The sequence below is a fragment of the Oxyura jamaicensis genome, chromosome 13 (genome assembly GCF_011077185.1).
Source record: "Oxyura jamaicensis isolate SHBP4307 breed ruddy duck chromosome 13, BPBGC_Ojam_1.0, whole genome shotgun sequence".
NCBI lineage: Eukaryota > Metazoa > Chordata > Aves > Anseriformes > Anatidae > Oxyura > Oxyura jamaicensis.
In genome coordinates this window covers 465,353-485,462 of record NC_048905.1, presented here as the reverse complement: position 1 = coordinate 485,462, position 20,110 = coordinate 465,353, and the positions used below count along the sequence as shown (strand labels likewise).

Below are 20,110 nucleotides of genomic sequence, written 5' to 3'. Positions count from 1 at the left end.
ATGTACAGTCAGTTGCATTGTCTCATATTAATTATCTGGTTTTGGTCCAACCAGGTCATTCTTCCTGAGAAGTTAAGACCATCTCTAAATGACCCACACCTGAGGTCTGCTCCAAATTATGATGTACTTCTTCGCATCTTCTCTTCTACTTTGTACCTTACCTTTTATTTTGTAACTACTGCAGATGAAACAGCTGAACTTTCAGAGCCAAGGTTACTATACCGTACCTGGAACTAGGAAAACATCAAATACTGAAACGAATGACTTTACTCGAGAAGTTATCTCAGAAGAAATCCCAGATCAGTTCGTCAGCCCCTGAAAATGCAAGTTCTATGCAGAAGCTATAACTTATGGAAGAACAACGGGATCAGCCTGAGGCATGGGGAAGAAAAGGGTGAAGAGGCAAGCAGTTTAAAGGAAATTTCTTGATGAGGACAGAGATCTTCTCTAACACATCCTAGTATTTCTGGAAAAAAAAAAGATTTACTGTTTAGACCAGAACTGAATATATCTGATGTATAAATAAAAAAAAAAATATATTTCTCAAAGGTTGGTTTTACATAATTCTTACAAAGTTGCTAATGACACTAATGAAGAAACTCCTCTACTAGAGCTGTGCTCCTCATCTTGCTGACTTTTCCTGAAATAGCAGATGAGCATAGTAACAGACAGCTTTAGCACTAATGCACACGCAACAGCCCAAAGTGCTTTTGAGGAATATTACATATTTATTGCAGGTCTTACAGCAGCTAGAAAGAAGTGTTCTATATCCATAAGAGCTTACTAAGGCTGGGTGCTTACCTCTTTGCCAGACAAGGCCCAAAGAACAAGCAACATCTTTCACGATGGAAGAGCGTGAGGGATTCAGAATGCTGCTGCTGGATAAACTCATAATTAATGGGTGTCCCTCCAGAAGAGGACCAGGGCAGACTGAAAAAGTTACCAAGCAACAGCTGCTGGGTGTCCTCTGATTAATTCTGCAGACTAGACCAACATCAAAGCCATCGCTGTCAATGACAACTAACCAGAAAATCTGTCTGTAATGCATCAAAAGCAATTTACTGCTCAGTGCCTCTGCTGAGATAGCAATAAGCATACTTAAAAAAAATATATCTTATAAAACAGAATTTAGTTTCAGGCTGTATAATTCTTAAAAAGCTCAGACTTGCAAGTCCAAGCAAGTAACCCAACTCTGTTCTAAGCTACTTCTGCTTTTTAAGAATTTTCTTGCAGGTTCATGTCTTTAACTCTGTCCTTCCTGTTTTTATTTTACTTTACTGTGCAGAGGAAACTTCTTATGCCATCCTACTGCTTCCCTGGAAATAATTCTTATTACTTAAGAATCAGAATTCTCACTATAAGTGGCTCCTGAAACATAATTCAGAGAAAATACACAGCCACTTGCTTCTTCCCTTTGATCTCCTCAGCAGCTTCTGCATATGTGAAAGTTTTTACTCAGAGCTGCTACTGTGCTACACAAAGGATGCGCATAGACACACAGCACAAGGACTAAACTCTGTTCCCAGAACTCCAGAATAATCTTTTTCTGCAGCCTAGTTACATGACAACATTGCTCAGAAGTACCAATTTATTAAAACTGCTCAAAAACAGTGCATTTAGTTAAAAAGCTACAAAGGTTTATATACTCTATAGTTTGATTTGAGCAGGGCTAACATGCAGCTCTTGTTGTTACAAGTATTTTGAGTATAATTTATGGTTGGTGTTACAACCACAGTTAACACAACTTTCTCTTGGTTGGGCAAGTAGTCTAATCAAAGAAAATCCATCTACTCTGTACGTAAATGCCATCATGAGATTTCAATTGGATGCCTACTCTCTGCAGCGTTGCCTGTGATCTAAAAATACAGCCTTTTTTTCCATCTGAATCAGTCCCTGTAACTGGTTCACTGCACATTCACAGAGGTGTGCTGACACAATGAGGGAGGCAGCAGGGGTTCAGAATAACTGATCAAGGTCTGCCGAAGCAGCAAACACAGAACTGCTGCTGAGCGTATAGTCACAACCTAGTAATACTATCAAATAAACAAGTTCTGAATATTTCTGCCTCATTTTCTCCAGCTGCAAGAAAATCATGTTGCCCTTCTTCTCAAGAAAATCCTTTTGAGTAATTTGTGGTTAAAAATATTTTAAAAAATTGAATAAATAAGTGTATGTGCAGCAGCTGCCTGCAGACCATAGCAGAAGTATTTTTTTCTTAGAACCTACACCATTTAACAGATTTGCCTTATAACCAAAATATACACGGTTTCACTTTCTAAAATAAAACTTTAAACAACAGTTCTAAGTATTATAAAGAAATTTAAGAGTAGAAATTCAGGAAGTGATCCATCCCCATGTTTTTTCTAAACAGAAAATACACAGTGATGCCAAATAAGAGCGTGCTAAGAGATTACTTCAGTAGTTGTAACATCTGCTGCAAGCTTCTAATTTCTCTCTCATTTCTGGATTTCTCAAGCTGTACTTGTAACAGACACCAACAATATATTGTTGCATTAAAAAAAAAAAAAGATGTATTTTAAAGACTGCTTACATACTTCACTCAAAGCTCTCTAATGAACAATGTTCACACTACAAACATTGCTAATCTAATAGCTATGGTGATGCTACTGACTGGATTCTCTCCAATTCATTAGGTGTAATTGTAAACCAAGCTGAAGGGCATAACCTCCCAATGCCACTGAAAATAAAAATAAGAAAGGTATCTGCAGCTGCCAATTCTTTCTCTAAGGAAATATTTCCAGCTTTAAACGATTATTATTTTGTACTTCCACAGCATCTTTCAGTGGAAAATGTAAGAAAGCAGAATGTAAGTATCCAACATTCTTTTGCTTACGTTACAGAGGACAAAAATTATTGTGAGAAATTAAATGATTACCTAATGACACAACAAAAACAAAGAGAAGCACAAAAGCTAGACACCACATTTCCTAGCCTTTTTCTCTTTCTGGTGCTTAAAACTCTGACCTAATTTTCACCCTGAAAGTTCAGCATTTTGTCTATGACCCTGTCAAACTGCCTTCAAGCCTCATCGTGACTCATGCTCACAATAACCCTTGCCACACCAGCAATAAATATAGGTAAGAAAAGGGGACTTATTAATCTAATCTGGAAAAGATGCAAGGGCAACGTGATGCAATGTGATAGACTGCATCTGGAGAGTGCCTGCTTATGGTGTTCTCCCTTCCTGATCTTCCATACAAGAAAAAAGACATTGATTTCCTGGATTAAGTCCAGTAGAAGGCCCCCAGGACAGTCAGGACACTGGAGACATGACCAAAGCAGCCTGCCTATGAGAACTGAGCCCATCCAGGCTTAGGAAAAGGAGTTACAGGGAGACCCGGCTGCTAGAGAAAATGGAAACAGGCTCCTCCTGGAGGCATGCAGAAAAAAACATGTCCAGAGCTGCAAAGGAAATTCTAATGAGATACAAAGAAAAAGAAAATCCACCATGAGGACTGTTAAACACTGGAAGAGAGGCCTATAGAGCCTGTGCAATCTCCAGGCTGGGAGATGTCAGCACAGTTCTGGGCAGCCTCATCGAGCTGATCCAACTTTCAGCAGGGGTTTCCACTAGATAATCTTCCCAGGCCCTTTTGAGGCAAAGTATGTACCAGAAAACTTCTTGAGATTTTTTTCAATTCTTCATTATTGGATGTCAAAGCGTTACATCCAGCAAGAGTTATTATGACCATGTTACAGACGTTAAAACTGAGGGAAAAACAGAGAGAGATTAAGTAATTTCCACAAGGTCAACCAGAAGACATTCTCAGTTTCACTCTTATTTCAAAAAGATTGTGTTCTATGTTCCTCTCCTCCACTAGTTCCATAGTTTTCCCACCCCACGGAACTTTTACATTGACATTACTAACTGTGCCACCAATGAACACTTGCCTTTTATCTTCACCAATGTATTGGGTCAGAAAGCCCACCCTATCAGCAAGGGTGCTATCTGAGCCACAGCTCAATTCAATTTCTCTATACTTGCTTGTAAAAAATAATTTAGTTTTTGGTTGCCCGTGTGATCTTAGCTCTGCATATTTCTGCTCACCATTCTCTATTTACACTAGCTGACAGTAAGACCATGGTATAGTCAAGTTACTGCCTAGCCCCTCCCTCTCTCCAAGCTTTTTGGGGGCAACATACAGACATCTGTTATTTACTTACACAACATAGACATGGCTAGTCAACAGTTAAGAGAGTGGCACAGTTTTATCAAGTGAGTTAAATAAGAAAGGACCAGCATTCCTGTACAAAAACAAGTACCAAGCCCCTATAAATTCACTAACACATTCATATTTTATGCACTTAAAATTATGACACTTCCTTTCTTCTTTTCCTCATGTTGATAGCCCATGACCATTACCATTGGTAATGATGATTTAGGAGTTTCTGAAATAAGCCACTCAGTCCGCTATCCTCCCCTGTGAGGTAATGCTTTCTGGAGGTGGAGCCCACCTTCTCCTGCCAGCTGCCATTCCTTGCTCAACTCCCTCCATCCCTCATTATAATCAATTATGCAATGCTACCTATGATCCAAACTGTGCATCTACCTCCAGTGAGATCTCTATCCCCCTTATAGAAATAAGATCACAGAATGGTTTGGGGTGGAAGTGACCTTGAAGAGCACCAAGCTTTACCCCCCTGCCATGGCAGGGACACCTCCCACCAGCCCAGGTTGCCCCAAGGCCCCATCCAGCCTGGCCTTGTGCACTGCCAGGAATGGGGCAGCCACAGGTTCTCTGGTCAGCCTGGGTCAGGACCTCAGCACCCTCATAGAAAAGAATTTCTTCCTCATGTCTAGCCTAAACCTACCCTCTTTAAGTTCTAAGCCTTTATCCATTGTTCTATCCCTACATTCTCTGATAAAGTTTCTCTCCAGCTTTCCTATACCCTTTAGGTACTCTCTCCCTAGTGGCTTTACATTCATGCGTACAGGACTATAAAGTGAAGTTTGCGGAAGTCTTCCCCTCATCTTGTGATAAATGATTGAGTTCCAAATAGGATTCCAATTAAAGTTTGCAATTTATTAAGCGAATAGAGGCAAGCAAACAGCACTGGGTGTGCCAGGAGTCCACCAAGATGCACCCAGCGCTGTTTGCTTGCCTCTATTCGCTTAATAAATTGCAAACTTTAATTGGAATCCTATTTGGAACTCAATCATTTATCACAATCTGTAATTACAGTAGGTCAAAACTCCACCTTTTCCCCAACTGCCAATAAATATACTAGTATTTTTCATTAATATTTCATTTTTTAGTACAATTAACTGCTTATCTGGGTAATGCAATCAGGTTTTAAAAGGCTGGATCAGCTCTTTGAAACGTTATTTCTTCAAAAGGCCAAGCTATAAAAACTCGTTCCTCCTAATTTATCAGCAGTAGAGTGCGCAAAAACTGGGAGAAACAGAATAGACAAATGTTTTACAGGACTTGTATGTTAGCATATAGGTTTTGGTTTAGTATTTTTACTTCCCCACCATTCACAGATTCAAGTTGCAAAAAGGCTTTTTTTTTTTTTTTAATTAATATGATGACCATAACACCCTAGAATCTTGAAAGCTAATGGCTGTCAAGTGACACCACTGAGTGAGGGTCACAACAGCTGGTTCACACAGACCTATTGAGGCATAGATATTTTTAGAAGCTGCTGAACAAACACTCAAGCGTATTTCATTATTCTGTACAAGCTCACACAGCTTGTTACCCAAACATTTTGCCCAACATTGAAAACAAAATCCAAACAGTTAAAGCATTTTGTTTAAAGCCTCAATAATCTATAGGGATAGATTTCAATGTTAATCCCAAAACACTAATACATCAACTAGCCTTTCAGATATCAAAAGTATCCTGACCTCCCCCCCACCCCCCAAGTTTTTGGGAAGCATTCTGAGGATAATATGGGGAAAACAAATAATGCATACAAACTCAATGTGAAACAGGGAAAGTTTGTTTCTTATAATCTGCCTTAAGTCACAGTAACCTTACACACTGGTCAGAGTAGATAAAAAACCTGCGACAGAATTGATGATTAGGAACAGTAAGCAAAGCTAACAAAATAATAGGTACCAAAAAGAAATAGTGAGCAGTAACATTAGCCACATAAGAGTTTTAATGGTCCATTTTCATGCTGGTCACAGACCATTCAGAGAAGCGACACTGAAAATGTATCTTCTTATATTCAATGTGGGTACTTTGAATTACCTGTTTTTCTTCTTCTGGCATATCTTTTTCTAGTTCCAGTAAGTATTCTTCATCTAGTTCTGTCTGCTTCCTTGTGCTATTCTCATCATTCTGTATATTCCCTTCATCACCCAGTATAGGTTCTTTCACCTCAAAGGAATCATGACAGTCATGGAAACACTCATCTGCTATCGTGGGATCTTTGGCTGAAGATGCTGCATAACCACTTCCTGTATTCTGGGGATTATGGATATCTTTAGGGCCAGAAGCCAACGAGCTGGTGCTCTGCGATGCCTTCTGATCAGAAAGCTTTAAGTGACCAAGTAATTCTTCAGGTGGGCTTCCATCTTTAAACTCTTCCATGTCAGAGTCCTTGGGAAGGTTAGATTTTTAGAAACGAGAAAGAAATCACCCCAAGTAAGCCCAATACAGCAAACAAGTATCTAAAATGCTTGTAAGTACACCCCAATAACCGAGCTATTAACAGATGACATCACCCGAAGGAACCCATAGCCCCTCTAGGGGAGGACGACACCAGCAGATACCCCTCCCGGCCGCCACGCAGCTGAGGGGGGCACCGCGCTGCCGCCACAACCCCGTGAAGTCCCAAGCCCAGGCCCCCCCAGGCCCCGACCGCCCTGCAGCAGGGCCCCACCGCGTCCAGCTGCAGCCCGAGGGCCCTGCCGTCCCTGTGGGCCCCACAGGCTGCGTGCAGCGGGCCCCCCGCCGCCTCCACGGCCCTCCCGGGCCGCCCCGGTACAGCCGCCACCGGACCCTGCCACCCCCAGGCCCCGACCTGCGCCTTCTCTTCCGGGTTCCTCCGCGCCCGCCTCACCTCGCGAGCCACTTCCTGCCTCTGGGCCAGCCAATAGAAGGGGGGCGCTGCGCGCGGGGCTTGCTGGGGTTTGTAGTCGCTACGGGTTGACAGGGCTTCGGCTTCTCAGGGTTGCTGAGATTTGTAGTTCTCGGGGAGAGGGGGGAGGGAGCCCTTATACCCGCGGGGAGGGCGGGGGGTGGTGTTACAGCTCTAAGAGCCTTGGGTAGCGCCGTGTAGAGCCTCTGGCAGAGCCTCATCGGGGTCCCGGCTGTGGTGAGGGCGCTGCTGAAGCGCGGTGAGGCCACAAATAAGGCCTGGGGGAGGGCTGGAGGTTGGGATGAGACGCCCTCCTCCGAAAAGTCAGGGTGGGGAAAGGGAAATAGGGAGGGGCCGGTGGGTGAGCAGGAAGAGGGCCCGGGTACTGGCCCCAAGGATACTGGTCCTATTGCCTGTGTCTTTATTGACAACAGCTATATGGCCTGTCACGGCTGTACCGCTTACAGGGCACCCTGAACTGCTCGGCTGCGTGACGAGCTTCAGGTTTGTTTATCTTTTATTCCAGTAGCACGTGAAAACCACATTCTGTGTAACTAAGCACTGGAATAAAGCCCCGTCACTTTGTTTTGCATCCAGTCATTCTGTACCACACAAATGTTGCACCTCAAGCTTAGACACAAAACTGAATTTTCCAGAAGTTTTGACCTAGTGTAAAGTATGTGAGGCAGGACCTTTTTTATTGAAAATCGCTGTGCCAACCCATGAGGCAGTCAGTACATATTCTTAGGAGGCTTTCATTGCTCTGAACTGTTTTTCAGCAAGCTTTTCAACTACTAAAAGATCTCTGCAACACCTAGAGATACGTTCCAGATTCATGTTGGTAGAATTTGTCCTGATCAGCAGCGTGTGATTGAGGATGATCCTCAGTGAATATGGGTTCTTAAAAACAGAGTAATTAGTTTTTTTTATGAGGAAGGGGGTTCCGTTTCTTCTTGCCTTTATATCACGGCAAAATATGCTGAGACTATTAAAGCTGTGCCACCTCTTTATGTTACCATACACAGTTGTTAAAAACACCAAGGAAATATATTAAATCTCCAGATCTCCACTGGTAGACTGAAGCATATCTACCACATGTGAGTGTCCTGGGGAGGAGATGGGTCCTTACAAATATTTTGAGACCTGTCCTGTCTTTCAGACTTCTAAATGATACCGCCATTCAAGTCTGAAGGGCCTGTGGGTCGTTCAGCATTTCAAAGTTAAAGTAAAAAATGAAGATCTAGATGCTAGATTCATCTAGTAACATTTCTAGTAACTGAGTGTGTTGGTATCAGTAATGGATGTGGGCATTAAATTATATTGAAGCACTTTGCAGTAAGTTGGCAAGAACATGGCTAGTTACAGTGAAAGCAAACAGAATGTCTATGGCTGATTTCCCCCCCTCTCTCTGGATAAAAAAAGTAGATTCAGCATTCTGCAACACCCCAGCTGCTGTGATTTAGCCCACAAAAATGTGCCATTTTGCTGTTCTGCTAGCACTGTAATTTATTCTGGTTTACGGAAAATATTTCCGAACCTTTACTCTGTCCTGTTAAATATCGTTTCATTTGAAAAGGGAGAAGGAAATTACAGTTGTGGTACAAAATCAAGCTGTGCAGTGTTGAATTGGATAAAATGCTATTTAAAACTCCCCTGGCTGTGCAAAGAACACAGGGGTTTGGGAAAAAAAACACAGGGTTCCATCCCCTAAAAGAATAATGGTGAGAATAATACTGGGCATCAAGCGTTTCTCATGAATTCATTCTCTCATGAATCTTTACTCTAAATCTAGCAAGAAGGGCAAGCTTTCCCAGGGTCCTAGTCCATTAAAGATGGGGGTGTCCCCAGGAGTCCTTTTTAGCAGAAAGGGACTGCAGTTTATGATTGTTGATGTTAGCCCTGAGCACATGCAGCTCAGTGAAAGTCTTCAAATATCCCTTGTCTAGAACTGTCCCTCAATGCCACTGGGGAGTAGAAGCCCAGAGAGTTCACCAGTGTCTAAGGGATGAAGCCACCAGAAGAACTCTGCCTTCTTCAGGGGGCCAGTCCTCCAGCTGGCAAATGAGCAGAAAGACTCCAACTCCTCATGACATACCAACGTAGTCAGTGCGTGTGACTTTTCTACTTAAGGTTCCTGAGCGCTGACAACTGTATGTCTCACTTTCTCTTCGTTGCACTTGAAACTTTAGAGAAGTTTTGTGTTCATAGCTTGCTTTATGCTTGGAAAACAAAGAAATAAATTCTCTTGTAGTATCTTCAAATATACACATTTTAGTAAGAAATACTTACCCTGGAGGTTATAGGGCAGTTGTCAGCTTTTGCTGCTAAATATTACTCGTTCGAACAGAACATGTTACTGCCTTAATCCACCTTTTAGAATCTGTAATTCATTGCTTTAAGTATAAGTGTATGAATAGCTGAAGCTTGTACATACACAAAAAATGAAATCTTAATATCATTTATTTAATGTCCTTGGTGCTAGGGGATTTTTCAGAGCAGTGATGTTTATTTAAGTGTACACCTGTTGAAAAAGTCGAGAACATATAATCCTGCATAAGTAGATATGTTTGGATAAGAGTTGAGTTATGGAAGCCTTAACTTGTTTTGTTGAGGTTCACTCCCTGTTTTAAATGGGCCTACCTCCCTGGGGTAAGCATGCAGCAAAATCCAGGGTCACTAAATACCTCAGGTGGAACATTTTAATATTACAACACTTTTCTTAAGCCAGACATAAGCTGAAGAGACAAAAGTCAGAGAAAGAGTCTGTATCACAATACTTTCTTCCACCAAGATCTTCTCTGTCTTTCCAAACTTTTTCTGTTTCTTCCCAAACCCACAGCCTGAAGAGGGTGATGTTATCTGGCATGGTGAACTGACTCAAGTGCAATGTAGTGTGTGAAAAGACAAGCTGCAGAAAGTGAAGAATGTTGAGTTGGCTTTAACTTTCTCAGTAGTGCTGAAAGAAAAAAAGGGAGGACAAATATGAAAGATTTATATTCTTTTGTTTCTAACTTGAAAGTTTTACTAGATTGTGTATATATATATTTTTTTACTATTTACTCCTTTCAAGATGACCTTAGATTTTGCCTGTCTTTTACAATTGTTAGACAACTATTGTTACAACTATTACAGAAGGCAAGAGGACAGCAGGGAAGTGTAGAGCATTTTATTCAGATTGTTAAAATCCCATTTTTACAATTGATAGTAGTTACTCTCTATTTTGCAGCAATGCCTAGCTGGCATTTGGTGAAATGGCTCCTCACTTGCGGTAAAGTTATGGAAATTCATGGCCCAATACCCTTGAGTTGACTCAAACATCTTCTAACAAGACCAAAGATGGTCAGAATTTCTTTTATTTCCAAGGGTAAAATGTTCATAAAATCTACTAGTAGACATAAAATAGCTTTAAGTACTGAAGACCAGATGATTTTCTGCTGAACAAACTCCTGAGAATAGTACCTGACACTAAATCTCACACTGGGAGATTTTAGCTCCAGTATTTATGGCCAGAATTTCAAGAGAGCTCTGTACATAACTAGGCATCTAATCTGTATGAACAACTATGGTGATCTGAGGGACCCACTGGGTGACACTTCAGTGATGAAATTCATTTGTTTATTCATTTGTCTGATTTATATGAGAAAGGAAGAAAGTTCACTGTAAAAAAACATTTTGAAAAATCATACTTAAGGCATTTTGTTTGTTTTGTGGTAAATAAAAGCAGTTTTTTGCTTGTTAAATCTTGCACTCCCTCCTGCAGACTTGATACCAATCTATTACACATTTCTCTTTGTGGATAACGATTTTCTAATATTTCATTCCAGAAAGCTGCGTTATTTTTCTAAAAGTTTCCATGAACTGTTACTTATTCAAGTTCGGAGCTCCCTTATCTGATGAACAATTCATATTCATGTAGCTCAGGAATATGTGGATTTTCTCATGTAAGTTTGGGGTGATCCTGAACTTATTTTTTTCATAAAATATAAAAGGTGTTCAGGAATTTCAACCTGCAGGAAGCTTTGAATTTTACCAGTAGACAGAACCAAACCTCTAGGCCCAAGCAACCAGAGACTATGAGGGTACGCATTTGAATGTTGCGGGCTTCAAAAGTTCCCAAATACTAACATTTAAAGCAGAAGATTCACAAGGTAGGGCCAGCGTGAGGCCCACAAAGTGGGTGCTGTGTTTGCATGTTGGTATTTCTTGTCTGTCACAGAATGTGTGAGCTTTACAGGAGCAGCACTGCAGGACCAGAGCGTTTGGGGGTTCTGAGTTCTGCATATTGAAAAGGCCTTTTCCCAGCAACCTGACCCAGGCTTGTTCTTTTGCCCATCTTGCTCGTGCAGCTCCTCTCAGTTTAAGTGTTGCAGTAGGATCCTGGTTTGGTCTCAGTTGTGAAAGCGGGAACATTTATTGTTGGGTGAAAATGGCCAAATTTACAGCCAATTTTATAAAGTATATCTGCTGGTGGTGATTCCTGATGTATGTTAAAAGCATGCATTACTTGAGGGAAAAATATCAAATTGATGCTTCTTAAAACAGGAATGATGTAAATGAACAGCTGTACAAGAGTTTATCATATGGGTGTCGAGGCCTTGGGGAGCTTCAAGCCATGTGGCAGCAGCACTGGCACCAGAGCCCGAGGCGCTGCTCGGCTGCAGGTAGGCTGGTGGGCATGTATAGAAGTAAAGTACAATATGTGCTGCTGAAATTCATCATTTGGGACCGTAGCTTCTCTTAGAATGATAATAAACCTGTATATTTTACACAGGAAGCAAATTATGTTAGAAATGAAGGCTAAATAAGAGAGTTTCTACTAAAAGAATGCGTGTTATCTCTGGAAGCAGCCATACTTTTTTTAATAGGTTCTAGTCCTGAGTTGCCTGTACAGCATTTTCTGTTAAAAAAAAATAAAAATAAAAAGCAAAACAAAACAAAAATAAAACCCACACAGAATAAAAATTTAAGATGTGAATTTCTATGGAAACCAAATTGTGGCTTTGGTGCTTAAATTTCCAGGAGGGTTTTTTAGTGGTACTTGCAGAGTTCTGCTAGCTGACTTTTTTTTATCTGTAATCTTGCAAATTTTAACTGTAATTCATAGATTTTACTGTGGAAAAGAAACAGTTTTCTTAGCCAAAACCAGCTGAGCTTTGTGAACTCATCACTTCTGGGAGACACTCCTGCTGCCTTAAGAAAAGATCTTCCTGATTCATTGTTAAAGATGCTGAACTAGTAGTGTGTAAACTCCAGCATATTCTGAGCTGGAGTACAGTATTTGTTAACCCCAACTGGAATAGAAATCCAGTAGGTGGCGATGTTGGATTTTCAATGCTGAGGTTCCCCATTCTTTAGAAACCTGATGCAGTTCTCATGGAATCAAGGCTGAAGATCCCATTTATTAAAATAGCGCAGTGTTGGACGCCACGCTAACTAGAAGAATGGGGATAAGCTGTAATAATTACCTCAGGCTCGAGAGCATATGCTAATTTTAGTTTTGAGGACAGTTTTTTTGATCTTCACAGTGAAGAAACCAAACCTTAACAAATCAAGCAAAGGAAAAATAATTACCATTTTCTGGAGGCCATATAGAGTTTGGGTTCTATGCTAGAATTAAACATTAGCACAAAAGTCTCAGTGGAATCAAATTATTGTGCTTCTCATAGAACATTTTAAAGGACATTGTGAAACAGGCAATTAAAGGGTTTTTAATCAGCTATAAGTTAAAGTTCTACTACATCTGATTTTTAGTTTGACTTATTCAAGAAACTGTGAAGGACACTTGCTCATTTAGACTGTCTCTTTTTATCCATGCTTTGGCTGAAGTCCTATAAAATGGATGGAAATCAATAAATAGGCATATTGTTCTTCGCTGGTCCAGCTAATATATTTTGACATCAGAAATTTCCAGTGACAACACTGGATTTCCTTTCCCTGTCATCTTCCAGTTATCTGAAAGACCTTATGCCAATACGTATTGTTTTCATTTTGACTCATATTCAGTGGGTATAAAATAAAATCTCAGCCTGTTAATTAAGACTGTTTTTTGTCTTTATCATTGTTTACACGATTTGTAGAGCAAGATGCTTGTTATTCAGCCAGTGTTAATGAATTTGTCTCATTAGAGCTCAAAACCATGCCAATTCACATCATCAGAGTGTCTAAAACAGGATTTACCATTGTGAGTGAAGTCACTGATTCGTCTATTGGTATTGCATGGCCAACAATGACAATAATAAAGACTAAAAAATGGAGGGGTTCAGACTACTATAAACAACCCCCTGAGGACATTTAATTCAGGAATTCCCAAACTGTAATCTGTGGCTCTCACGGCTGGTCAGCAGATTTAGCTGGCCAAGTACCACTCCTAAAACAAAAGTGAGTGGAAGTGAGAAGCAGCAGAAGTACTCAATGTGACTGGCTATCTCAAAGGCTTACTACATTAAGAGCATGTTTTCCTATCGATTATCCATGTAAGCAGTTGCAAAAAGCATGTTGCGTGATCTTTCCTGAGAGTAAAGATGGCAGAATGACATATGGCTGTAGTCATCACTGCATTCTCTCTTTGCAAATATTCTTTGCGATATGAAAATTTTGGATTAGTAATTTCTAGCATAGGCAGAATTTCAGTGTTCCACATTGGGAGAAAAAATTTACTAGGCCCAGCAGATAGCCTTTTTATCCTGATACATGAAATCTGACTAATCTTGTTATTTTAGGTTACTTGTTGCAAAGATTATTAACAGTTGTAAATCTATCTATATTTTTAATTATTAAAATATGGTAATAAAATATTTCCCTCAGGTAAGATATGCCATAGTAAGTTTTATAGTTTTCAGATAAATAATTTCATCTTGCAGATAATTACTTTCATTTGGGACATGCTGCTTTTTCACTTGATTTCAGCCTTACACCCTCAGTGATGCTAATGGAAAAATGAAGTTACTAAGACATGTTTGTAATCTCTATGGAGTTCACTGGTTACAGGAATAAATAAAAAATGCAGCTTTACCATTACCCCAGTGCTTGATTAAAACCAGTGATAAGCATATCATTGTGAATGGTTAAAAAAATAGGAAAAAATGTTTCCGATACATAACCTTATTAGAACTGTGCATTCAGTTTTGAATATGATATTCCTAAAATTATGGATATTTGAGGAAAAAGCCAAACTGTAGATTGCAACTGAGTATAAATTGAACCTAACTTTATGCTTTTACAACTAAGATGAGAGAACAGAGGAATGCTGATGCATTAGTTAACACTGTAGTGACATATATAGACATAATAGTCTTGCTTTTCTCTACAGGAACACTATGCTCATTTTAATTATAAACCAGTCAGATAAACGTGTTATAACAAGTTGTCCTGTGACAACTGTTAAGATGAAAAAGGGCTAATTTCCTGTGGATTTGTGACCTTTATCTCTTAACACTTCTCTGACTTAGCTGCTTCAGGGCTGTATATGTGCTGACTGGCTAGTCAGCATGTACAAGCTTAAGTAGCCAGCAGGCTTTGAAAGTGATCAAGGGACAGACTTACAAAGGTCTTCATCTGAGAGGAGACACTAGTTTGGGTCCCTTCTACTCTGCCACCAATTTTCATAATATGGAATTGATTATCTTTCTTAATTTATTTTCTCGTTTGATTTGGTAGAAATCAGTGAAGAGGTTCAAAGGCTAATGAGAAGAGGATGGGAAAGGAAGCTGACAGATGGATGGACAGACAGCATGACTGTGTAAGCCTCAGTTCTTTAAAATGCCAGGGTAAAGCTTCATGTAAGTTAATGTGCCATATGTTATTCACAAACTGATATATGTATCCATGTTTTCATCTATAACCAAGGTGAAAACAGCTTTGCATAAGATGTCAGAATAAGGACCATCTTCCTGAATCTAGAATTTTCTATGAGTGGACTAAACCACATCTGTTTTTATATCTAGATTTCATTCTGTGTTTCTCGGAAAATGTTATATACTGTTCTATGTATATGAAATTTGCTGGTGCCTTTCAAACATCATGCTTCTTCTCAGCTGGCTGGCACAAATATTTCTAAACAGACAGGAGAACAGAGTAAAAGATTTCTGTACACTTTAACCACAGATATCATAGTTAATGATGCTTTGATTACTATGCATTCAGAGAGAAATTTCTCTCTCATTTCATAGACAAACCAATAATTACACCTCCCAAGAGAATAATGAAGGAATTTAGAGTTGTTTGTATATATATGTATACAAACCTAAAATAGTAAGTAATGGATAGAGAGAGCTTAAGAAGATAAATCATTTCTGTCTGATTGTAATGCTAGTGAGCAGATGGCTCCAGTGAGGCACTTATATGTAAAATAGCTTCTCCCCTTTCTTCTGTGAGCCTTTGGAGGTTTTCTTTCATACTTAATATATTTGCTGAATGCTATGAGTAGGTCTTCTAGAAAGTATTATACTTTAGCAGGACAAGTGTATGGAAAAATATATGTTAATAAAAATATCCATGCATAAATAAAGGTTATCTAGGATGCTAACAAAAGATAACACAATACTATTGTCTGTGGGTCCTATGCAATGCATGCAGAGAGTTAGTAGACAGTGGGATCTAACACGCTCCCTGAAACATGTGCTAAGCTGAAAGATGTCTGCTGGCGTGCACTAGGACATGCTGAAAGGAGATGGGGCATCCTGAAACCCTGCCTTGTCCAAGGATCTTGGTATCAGCAAATGTTTAGGATCCACAGTCTAGATACTTTTGCTGAGGGTAAGCACTTTCAATTGTTCTTTGTAGGGGAGAGTAAAACTCAGCCTTTTTAAAAAACGGAAGAGAACAGAATGGCAATTAGCGTAGCAGTCATTCTGTAAGAGAGACCCTTGGCTTCAATTTTCCCATCACTCTGGGGAGTGCCTTAAACCCTACAGAAATTTTTTGGTGGATGTTTCCTGTAGAAGCCATGCTTCTGTAGCATGTATAGCTGGGACCTCAAGGTGCATTGTGCCAGAGGAGGATATGTCATTAGTGCTGTGCACAGACATCTGAAAGGGAGGAGTACTGATCTTTGCTCTGTGCAGTGTCTGTGCAGACTATATTATATACCCTGCAGGTGAAACATTAAAAAAAACGCAGAGGCTGCAATTTACCTAAATGCTGACCACTATGTTACTGCATCAGGTGTTTTTCCTGGTCTTGGGAATCATGATTTACTTTTTGCATTATGATACGCTTCACATAGAAGGTGACTAGTACTCCTTCAAGACCCAAAAATGTCTTGGTGGGCAGGAACATTTTTTGGTTACATTAAAGTGACTAAAACTATCATGATGTGACTTCATGTTACCTGTAGGTGAAATATTTCCTTTTCACTACTTCAGGATGAAAATGGCATTTCTTCGTATGATGCATCACCTCCCCATCTTCTGCTTGATGAAGTGTGTGAGCCATAGCACTGCAAGCCTGATTTGGAAAAAAGTGTATCTGCTGTAGAGTGTATCAAAATAGAGTCCGGTTTATTCTCTTGGGAATGAGCTGGCTAGTTTGTGGTGGCTGACAGAAATAAGCAGTTGTTAGTATACCAATACTTCCATACCATATCTGCTGGAGATTATCATCTCTTGTGATGTGCAATTTTATGCTCATTTGTGTCAGGTGAAATTCAAGCGCACTGACTGAGAGCAAGGAGCACATCTGTTCAATAGAAAGTTATTATTTTTACATTTCTCAGGCTAGAACTGCACTTTATAATATTAATGTCCCCTCTTGTCTTCCTGTCGCATTTGGAAAGACAATAGAAAAACGCATTTCCAAAGACTAAAGAATGTAGAATGGTTTAGAGTTCCATTCTCATTCAGTTGGATTGATTTTACCATAACTCTTTTCAAAAATAACCATTTTCATGATAGCTGAGTGCATTGAGCCTAATGGGTTTAATTTATGTGCAGCTGGGCTGTAACAATACTCTGTGAGCCATTACAGCTGTGCCTCTCAACTGAATGGCTTTGTACAAACCTCTAGTTAGCGATTAAGCTCCACACGGTAGCTTAACCTGGAGAAATTCACAGTGTTTTACGAGCAACTTCTGAGCTAAATGGCAGCAACTCCTCTTTGGAGGCAAAGCTATTTGCCCACAAAATGGGTTCATGAGCAGGTCTGTTATTATGCAGAAAAAAACATGCATGATGGACTGTAGTTAGTTGCATCTGATAGACTGCCATGGCATTCCAATTGCCATTTCACTAGATTGTGGATGTTCTGATTGTCAAGTGAATTTTGGCTGTACCAAAAAATTGGGCTAATATGGGCTTGTCTCACAGGGCTTGATGATGATGCCCTGACCCAAATAGTTTTTCCTTTAAAGGCAAACATTGGTACAGGTGAAGGACTAATGGATGATGGTGACTTGTACAGTCTCGTTTGGCTTGGCAGTCATAGAAGATTCCAGTAGCAAAAATAAAGACATTTAGAATGGATTAATTCTAGAGGAATCAGGTGGCCTTGCAAGAGTTTCATATTTTAAGGTGAGTACGGCAGACTTTCTCTTCTGTAAGCCTCGTGGTCGTACCTCCAGATGCATGTGTTACTTTTTTTTCTGTGTTAACAATCACTATGGTTCATTGAAGCTGTGGCTGGAGGTGAAGTAAGCTCTACATATGAGCAGATGTGATGCGACTCTTTTGAAGTCTTACATGCTTTTAGCAAACTTGCATGGGTTGGTTTCCACTGGTGCAGTGTTGCTTAGTAAAAGAACAGGCTGTATGAAACCTTACAAAAATAGGAATTGATGAGATGAAAGGTAAAGAACTTAGAAGACGAGCAGTGGTCTATTTGTTATGGAAATAGAATATAATGTTATGCATGGCTTCGGAGAGCCTGGCATGGCAAGATACGTTCATGACCTGGAAAAAATATTCCAGAAGAGAAATGTGCTTTGGAGATACGTTAGGAATCCATCCATCTTATATTTGTTACAGTTACATGTTGTGGGCTCTCTAATCTTAAAATTTAATTGGGCAGTGATGAAGAATAAGACAGTTTTTTAAAATGGTATCTGAAGTATGTATTGTGTATTGCCTGAACTCATTCTCACTTCCTTCTATTATCACCGTTTGCCGTGCTGGAGCCTACAGTCCGTCATTCCTTCATCTGTCTGATGCCAGGGAGGTATCAGATGATCTCTTAGGATCCTCTTAGGATGTGGCTTAATGAATACACTAAGAAAAATGAGTCTGATGGAAATATCTGTCTTCGAGATGACAGAATAGATTTGTTTTGATTGCCTGTGATTATTTCCAACTTCAATAAACTTTTTTCACTTTCTTGTTTTCCCTAGTATTAGAGATCCCACAGCAGAGCTTCCCTTAGTTTCCTGTTTTTTTGTGAAAGCAGCATAACTTCCTCGTGTCCCCAGGAAGGATGCCCTTAATATACTTGCTGGGCTTGGGCTTGAGAAAGGGAAGCACTGCAGGGGAGAGGTCTTGTGGCTCTTGAGCCTCCTACATTTTGCATGCAGTTCAAATATGCCTCCCATGCTAACGAAAACATTATGATGTGAAGATCAGTGGTGCTGTGGCTGGCTGTGAGAGAAAGAAGAGTAGCAGGGATAGATGACTCCATATTGCTGTCCCAGCAGGGCCCAGTAGCCTTCCCAGCCCAAACCTGAAGAAGAACAGTAGATCTTTTGGGAAAAATAGTACAATCTGCCTGTGAACACCTTCTCTCCTCCACTCTCTAAGTCTTATAGGACATGTGTATTGGGGATTTTGGCACTGTGAGGATTTTGGTCTATGATTCATAAGGTTGGGGGCACTGACTACTGTAAATGGCACGGACAAGCATGATGTTGATGCATATCTTTTCTTCCTGATCAGTCACAGTATTCAGGGAAAGCTGTTTTTTCAGTACTAAATAACTGAGATTTGCTTTTTGTACATAAAAAAAACACAGTATGGGAACTTTCCTTGCAGGTTTTGTAATATTATATGTAAAAATGTGCAGGGATGATACATCAATTTAGCTGAATTGTGCTGTCAGGTGGTTACACAAATTTATTTTCAATTAACAGTAATTTTTAAGAACTTCTGTAGGTTCCCTCCAAAAATTATAGCAGATGTTAAAAATACAGTCCTCTCTCATTTAAAGGCTCAAAGATGGCAACTCCATACTAGTACATCATAGGTAGATAAAATATTCTTTATGGCAACCTCGATATGTGAGCAACAAGAGTCTGTTTATCTGTCTTATAATAATTTAAAATTGTATAAGCATTATCCTCTTAAGAGGAAATTACAGACTTCCCTACAATCAAAATGGCATTATTTAAATAGGAGATTTGCCATAACTACAATGGGATCAGGGTAAGACTCCATATGTACTTACATGGTTCTCACTATAATATATGACCATGGGAAGACCTTGGAACATGACTTTCCTATCTTTGCTCAGCGAGCTGGGAGATATTTCATCTAACCACAAGCCACATCCATTCCTGTCAACTTAATTTGAGAATACACATTTAAGGAAACAAAAGGAAATGGCTCTCCCTTGGGACCTAGCATTGTTAAACTGTCCCTGGGTGTTTTTAGTACATCTGTTTATGGTTCATTCTCTGTTTCAGGCTTTAATAAAAATGTCACTAGAATTCCAAAGGAGGGAAGTCTCAGTTGGAGGAAGGAGTAAATGCTAATTTTCATGGTTTATACCACTTCGAGTTAAAAAAACAACAACAGTCATTAGGTTCATGATTGACACTTAGTTGCAAGAGACAAAAATAAATTCCAAATATGACCTAAAATGTCATAGGTGATATTCTTGGGAATTATGTTACGGTATTGTATTATTGAGCACACAACTATTAATGGCAGTGAAACTCGGACAATACTGCATTGTTTTTATACCTTCTTTTCTTACCTAAGTGGCAAATTAAAAGCTTCTAAGAGTGCAGTGCTATTTTCCAAGTGTGCTGAAAGAACCAAGGGCTCAGCATATTTGTTTTAAAGCCGGGTTTTGGGCCTCCAGCAGTCAGTGCTTTTTGTGCTGTGTTCACTGCACTGTTTACGAGGGAGGGATTTAC

General features: G+C 39.8%; 1 protein-coding gene and 1 long non-coding RNA gene across 5 annotated transcripts in view; one reads left to right on the top strand and one right to left on the bottom strand.

Moving 5' to 3' along the window:
* TTC1 (tetratricopeptide repeat domain 1) overlaps positions 1-7,159 on the bottom strand; it is a 33,451-nt gene extending 26,292 nt beyond the window's left edge. The window contains exons 1-2 of one of the 4 annotated variants that reach the window (XM_035338622.1): positions 7,036-7,159; positions 6,222-6,572 (exon numbers count right to left, since the gene is read on the bottom strand). In XM_035338622.1, the coding sequence (XP_035194513.1) occupies positions 6,222-6,563 (342 nt within the window). In that variant the 5' untranslated portion in view covers positions 6,564-6,572; positions 7,036-7,159. Of the gene's footprint in view, positions 1-6,221; positions 6,573-6,664; positions 6,838-6,996 lie in introns of those variants that run through there. The other 3 variants (XM_035338621.1, XM_035338623.1, XM_035338620.1) reach the window with 3 other exon arrangements.
* Positions 7,160-7,228: 69 nt separating this feature from the next.
* LOC118173771 overlaps positions 7,229-20,110 on the top strand; it is an 81,479-nt gene continuing 68,597 nt past the window's right edge. The window contains exons 1-2 of the long non-coding RNA XR_004754383.1: positions 7,229-7,312; positions 14,710-14,791. This is a non-coding gene — a long non-coding RNA (uncharacterized LOC118173771). The remainder of the gene's footprint in view (positions 7,313-14,709; positions 14,792-20,110) is intronic.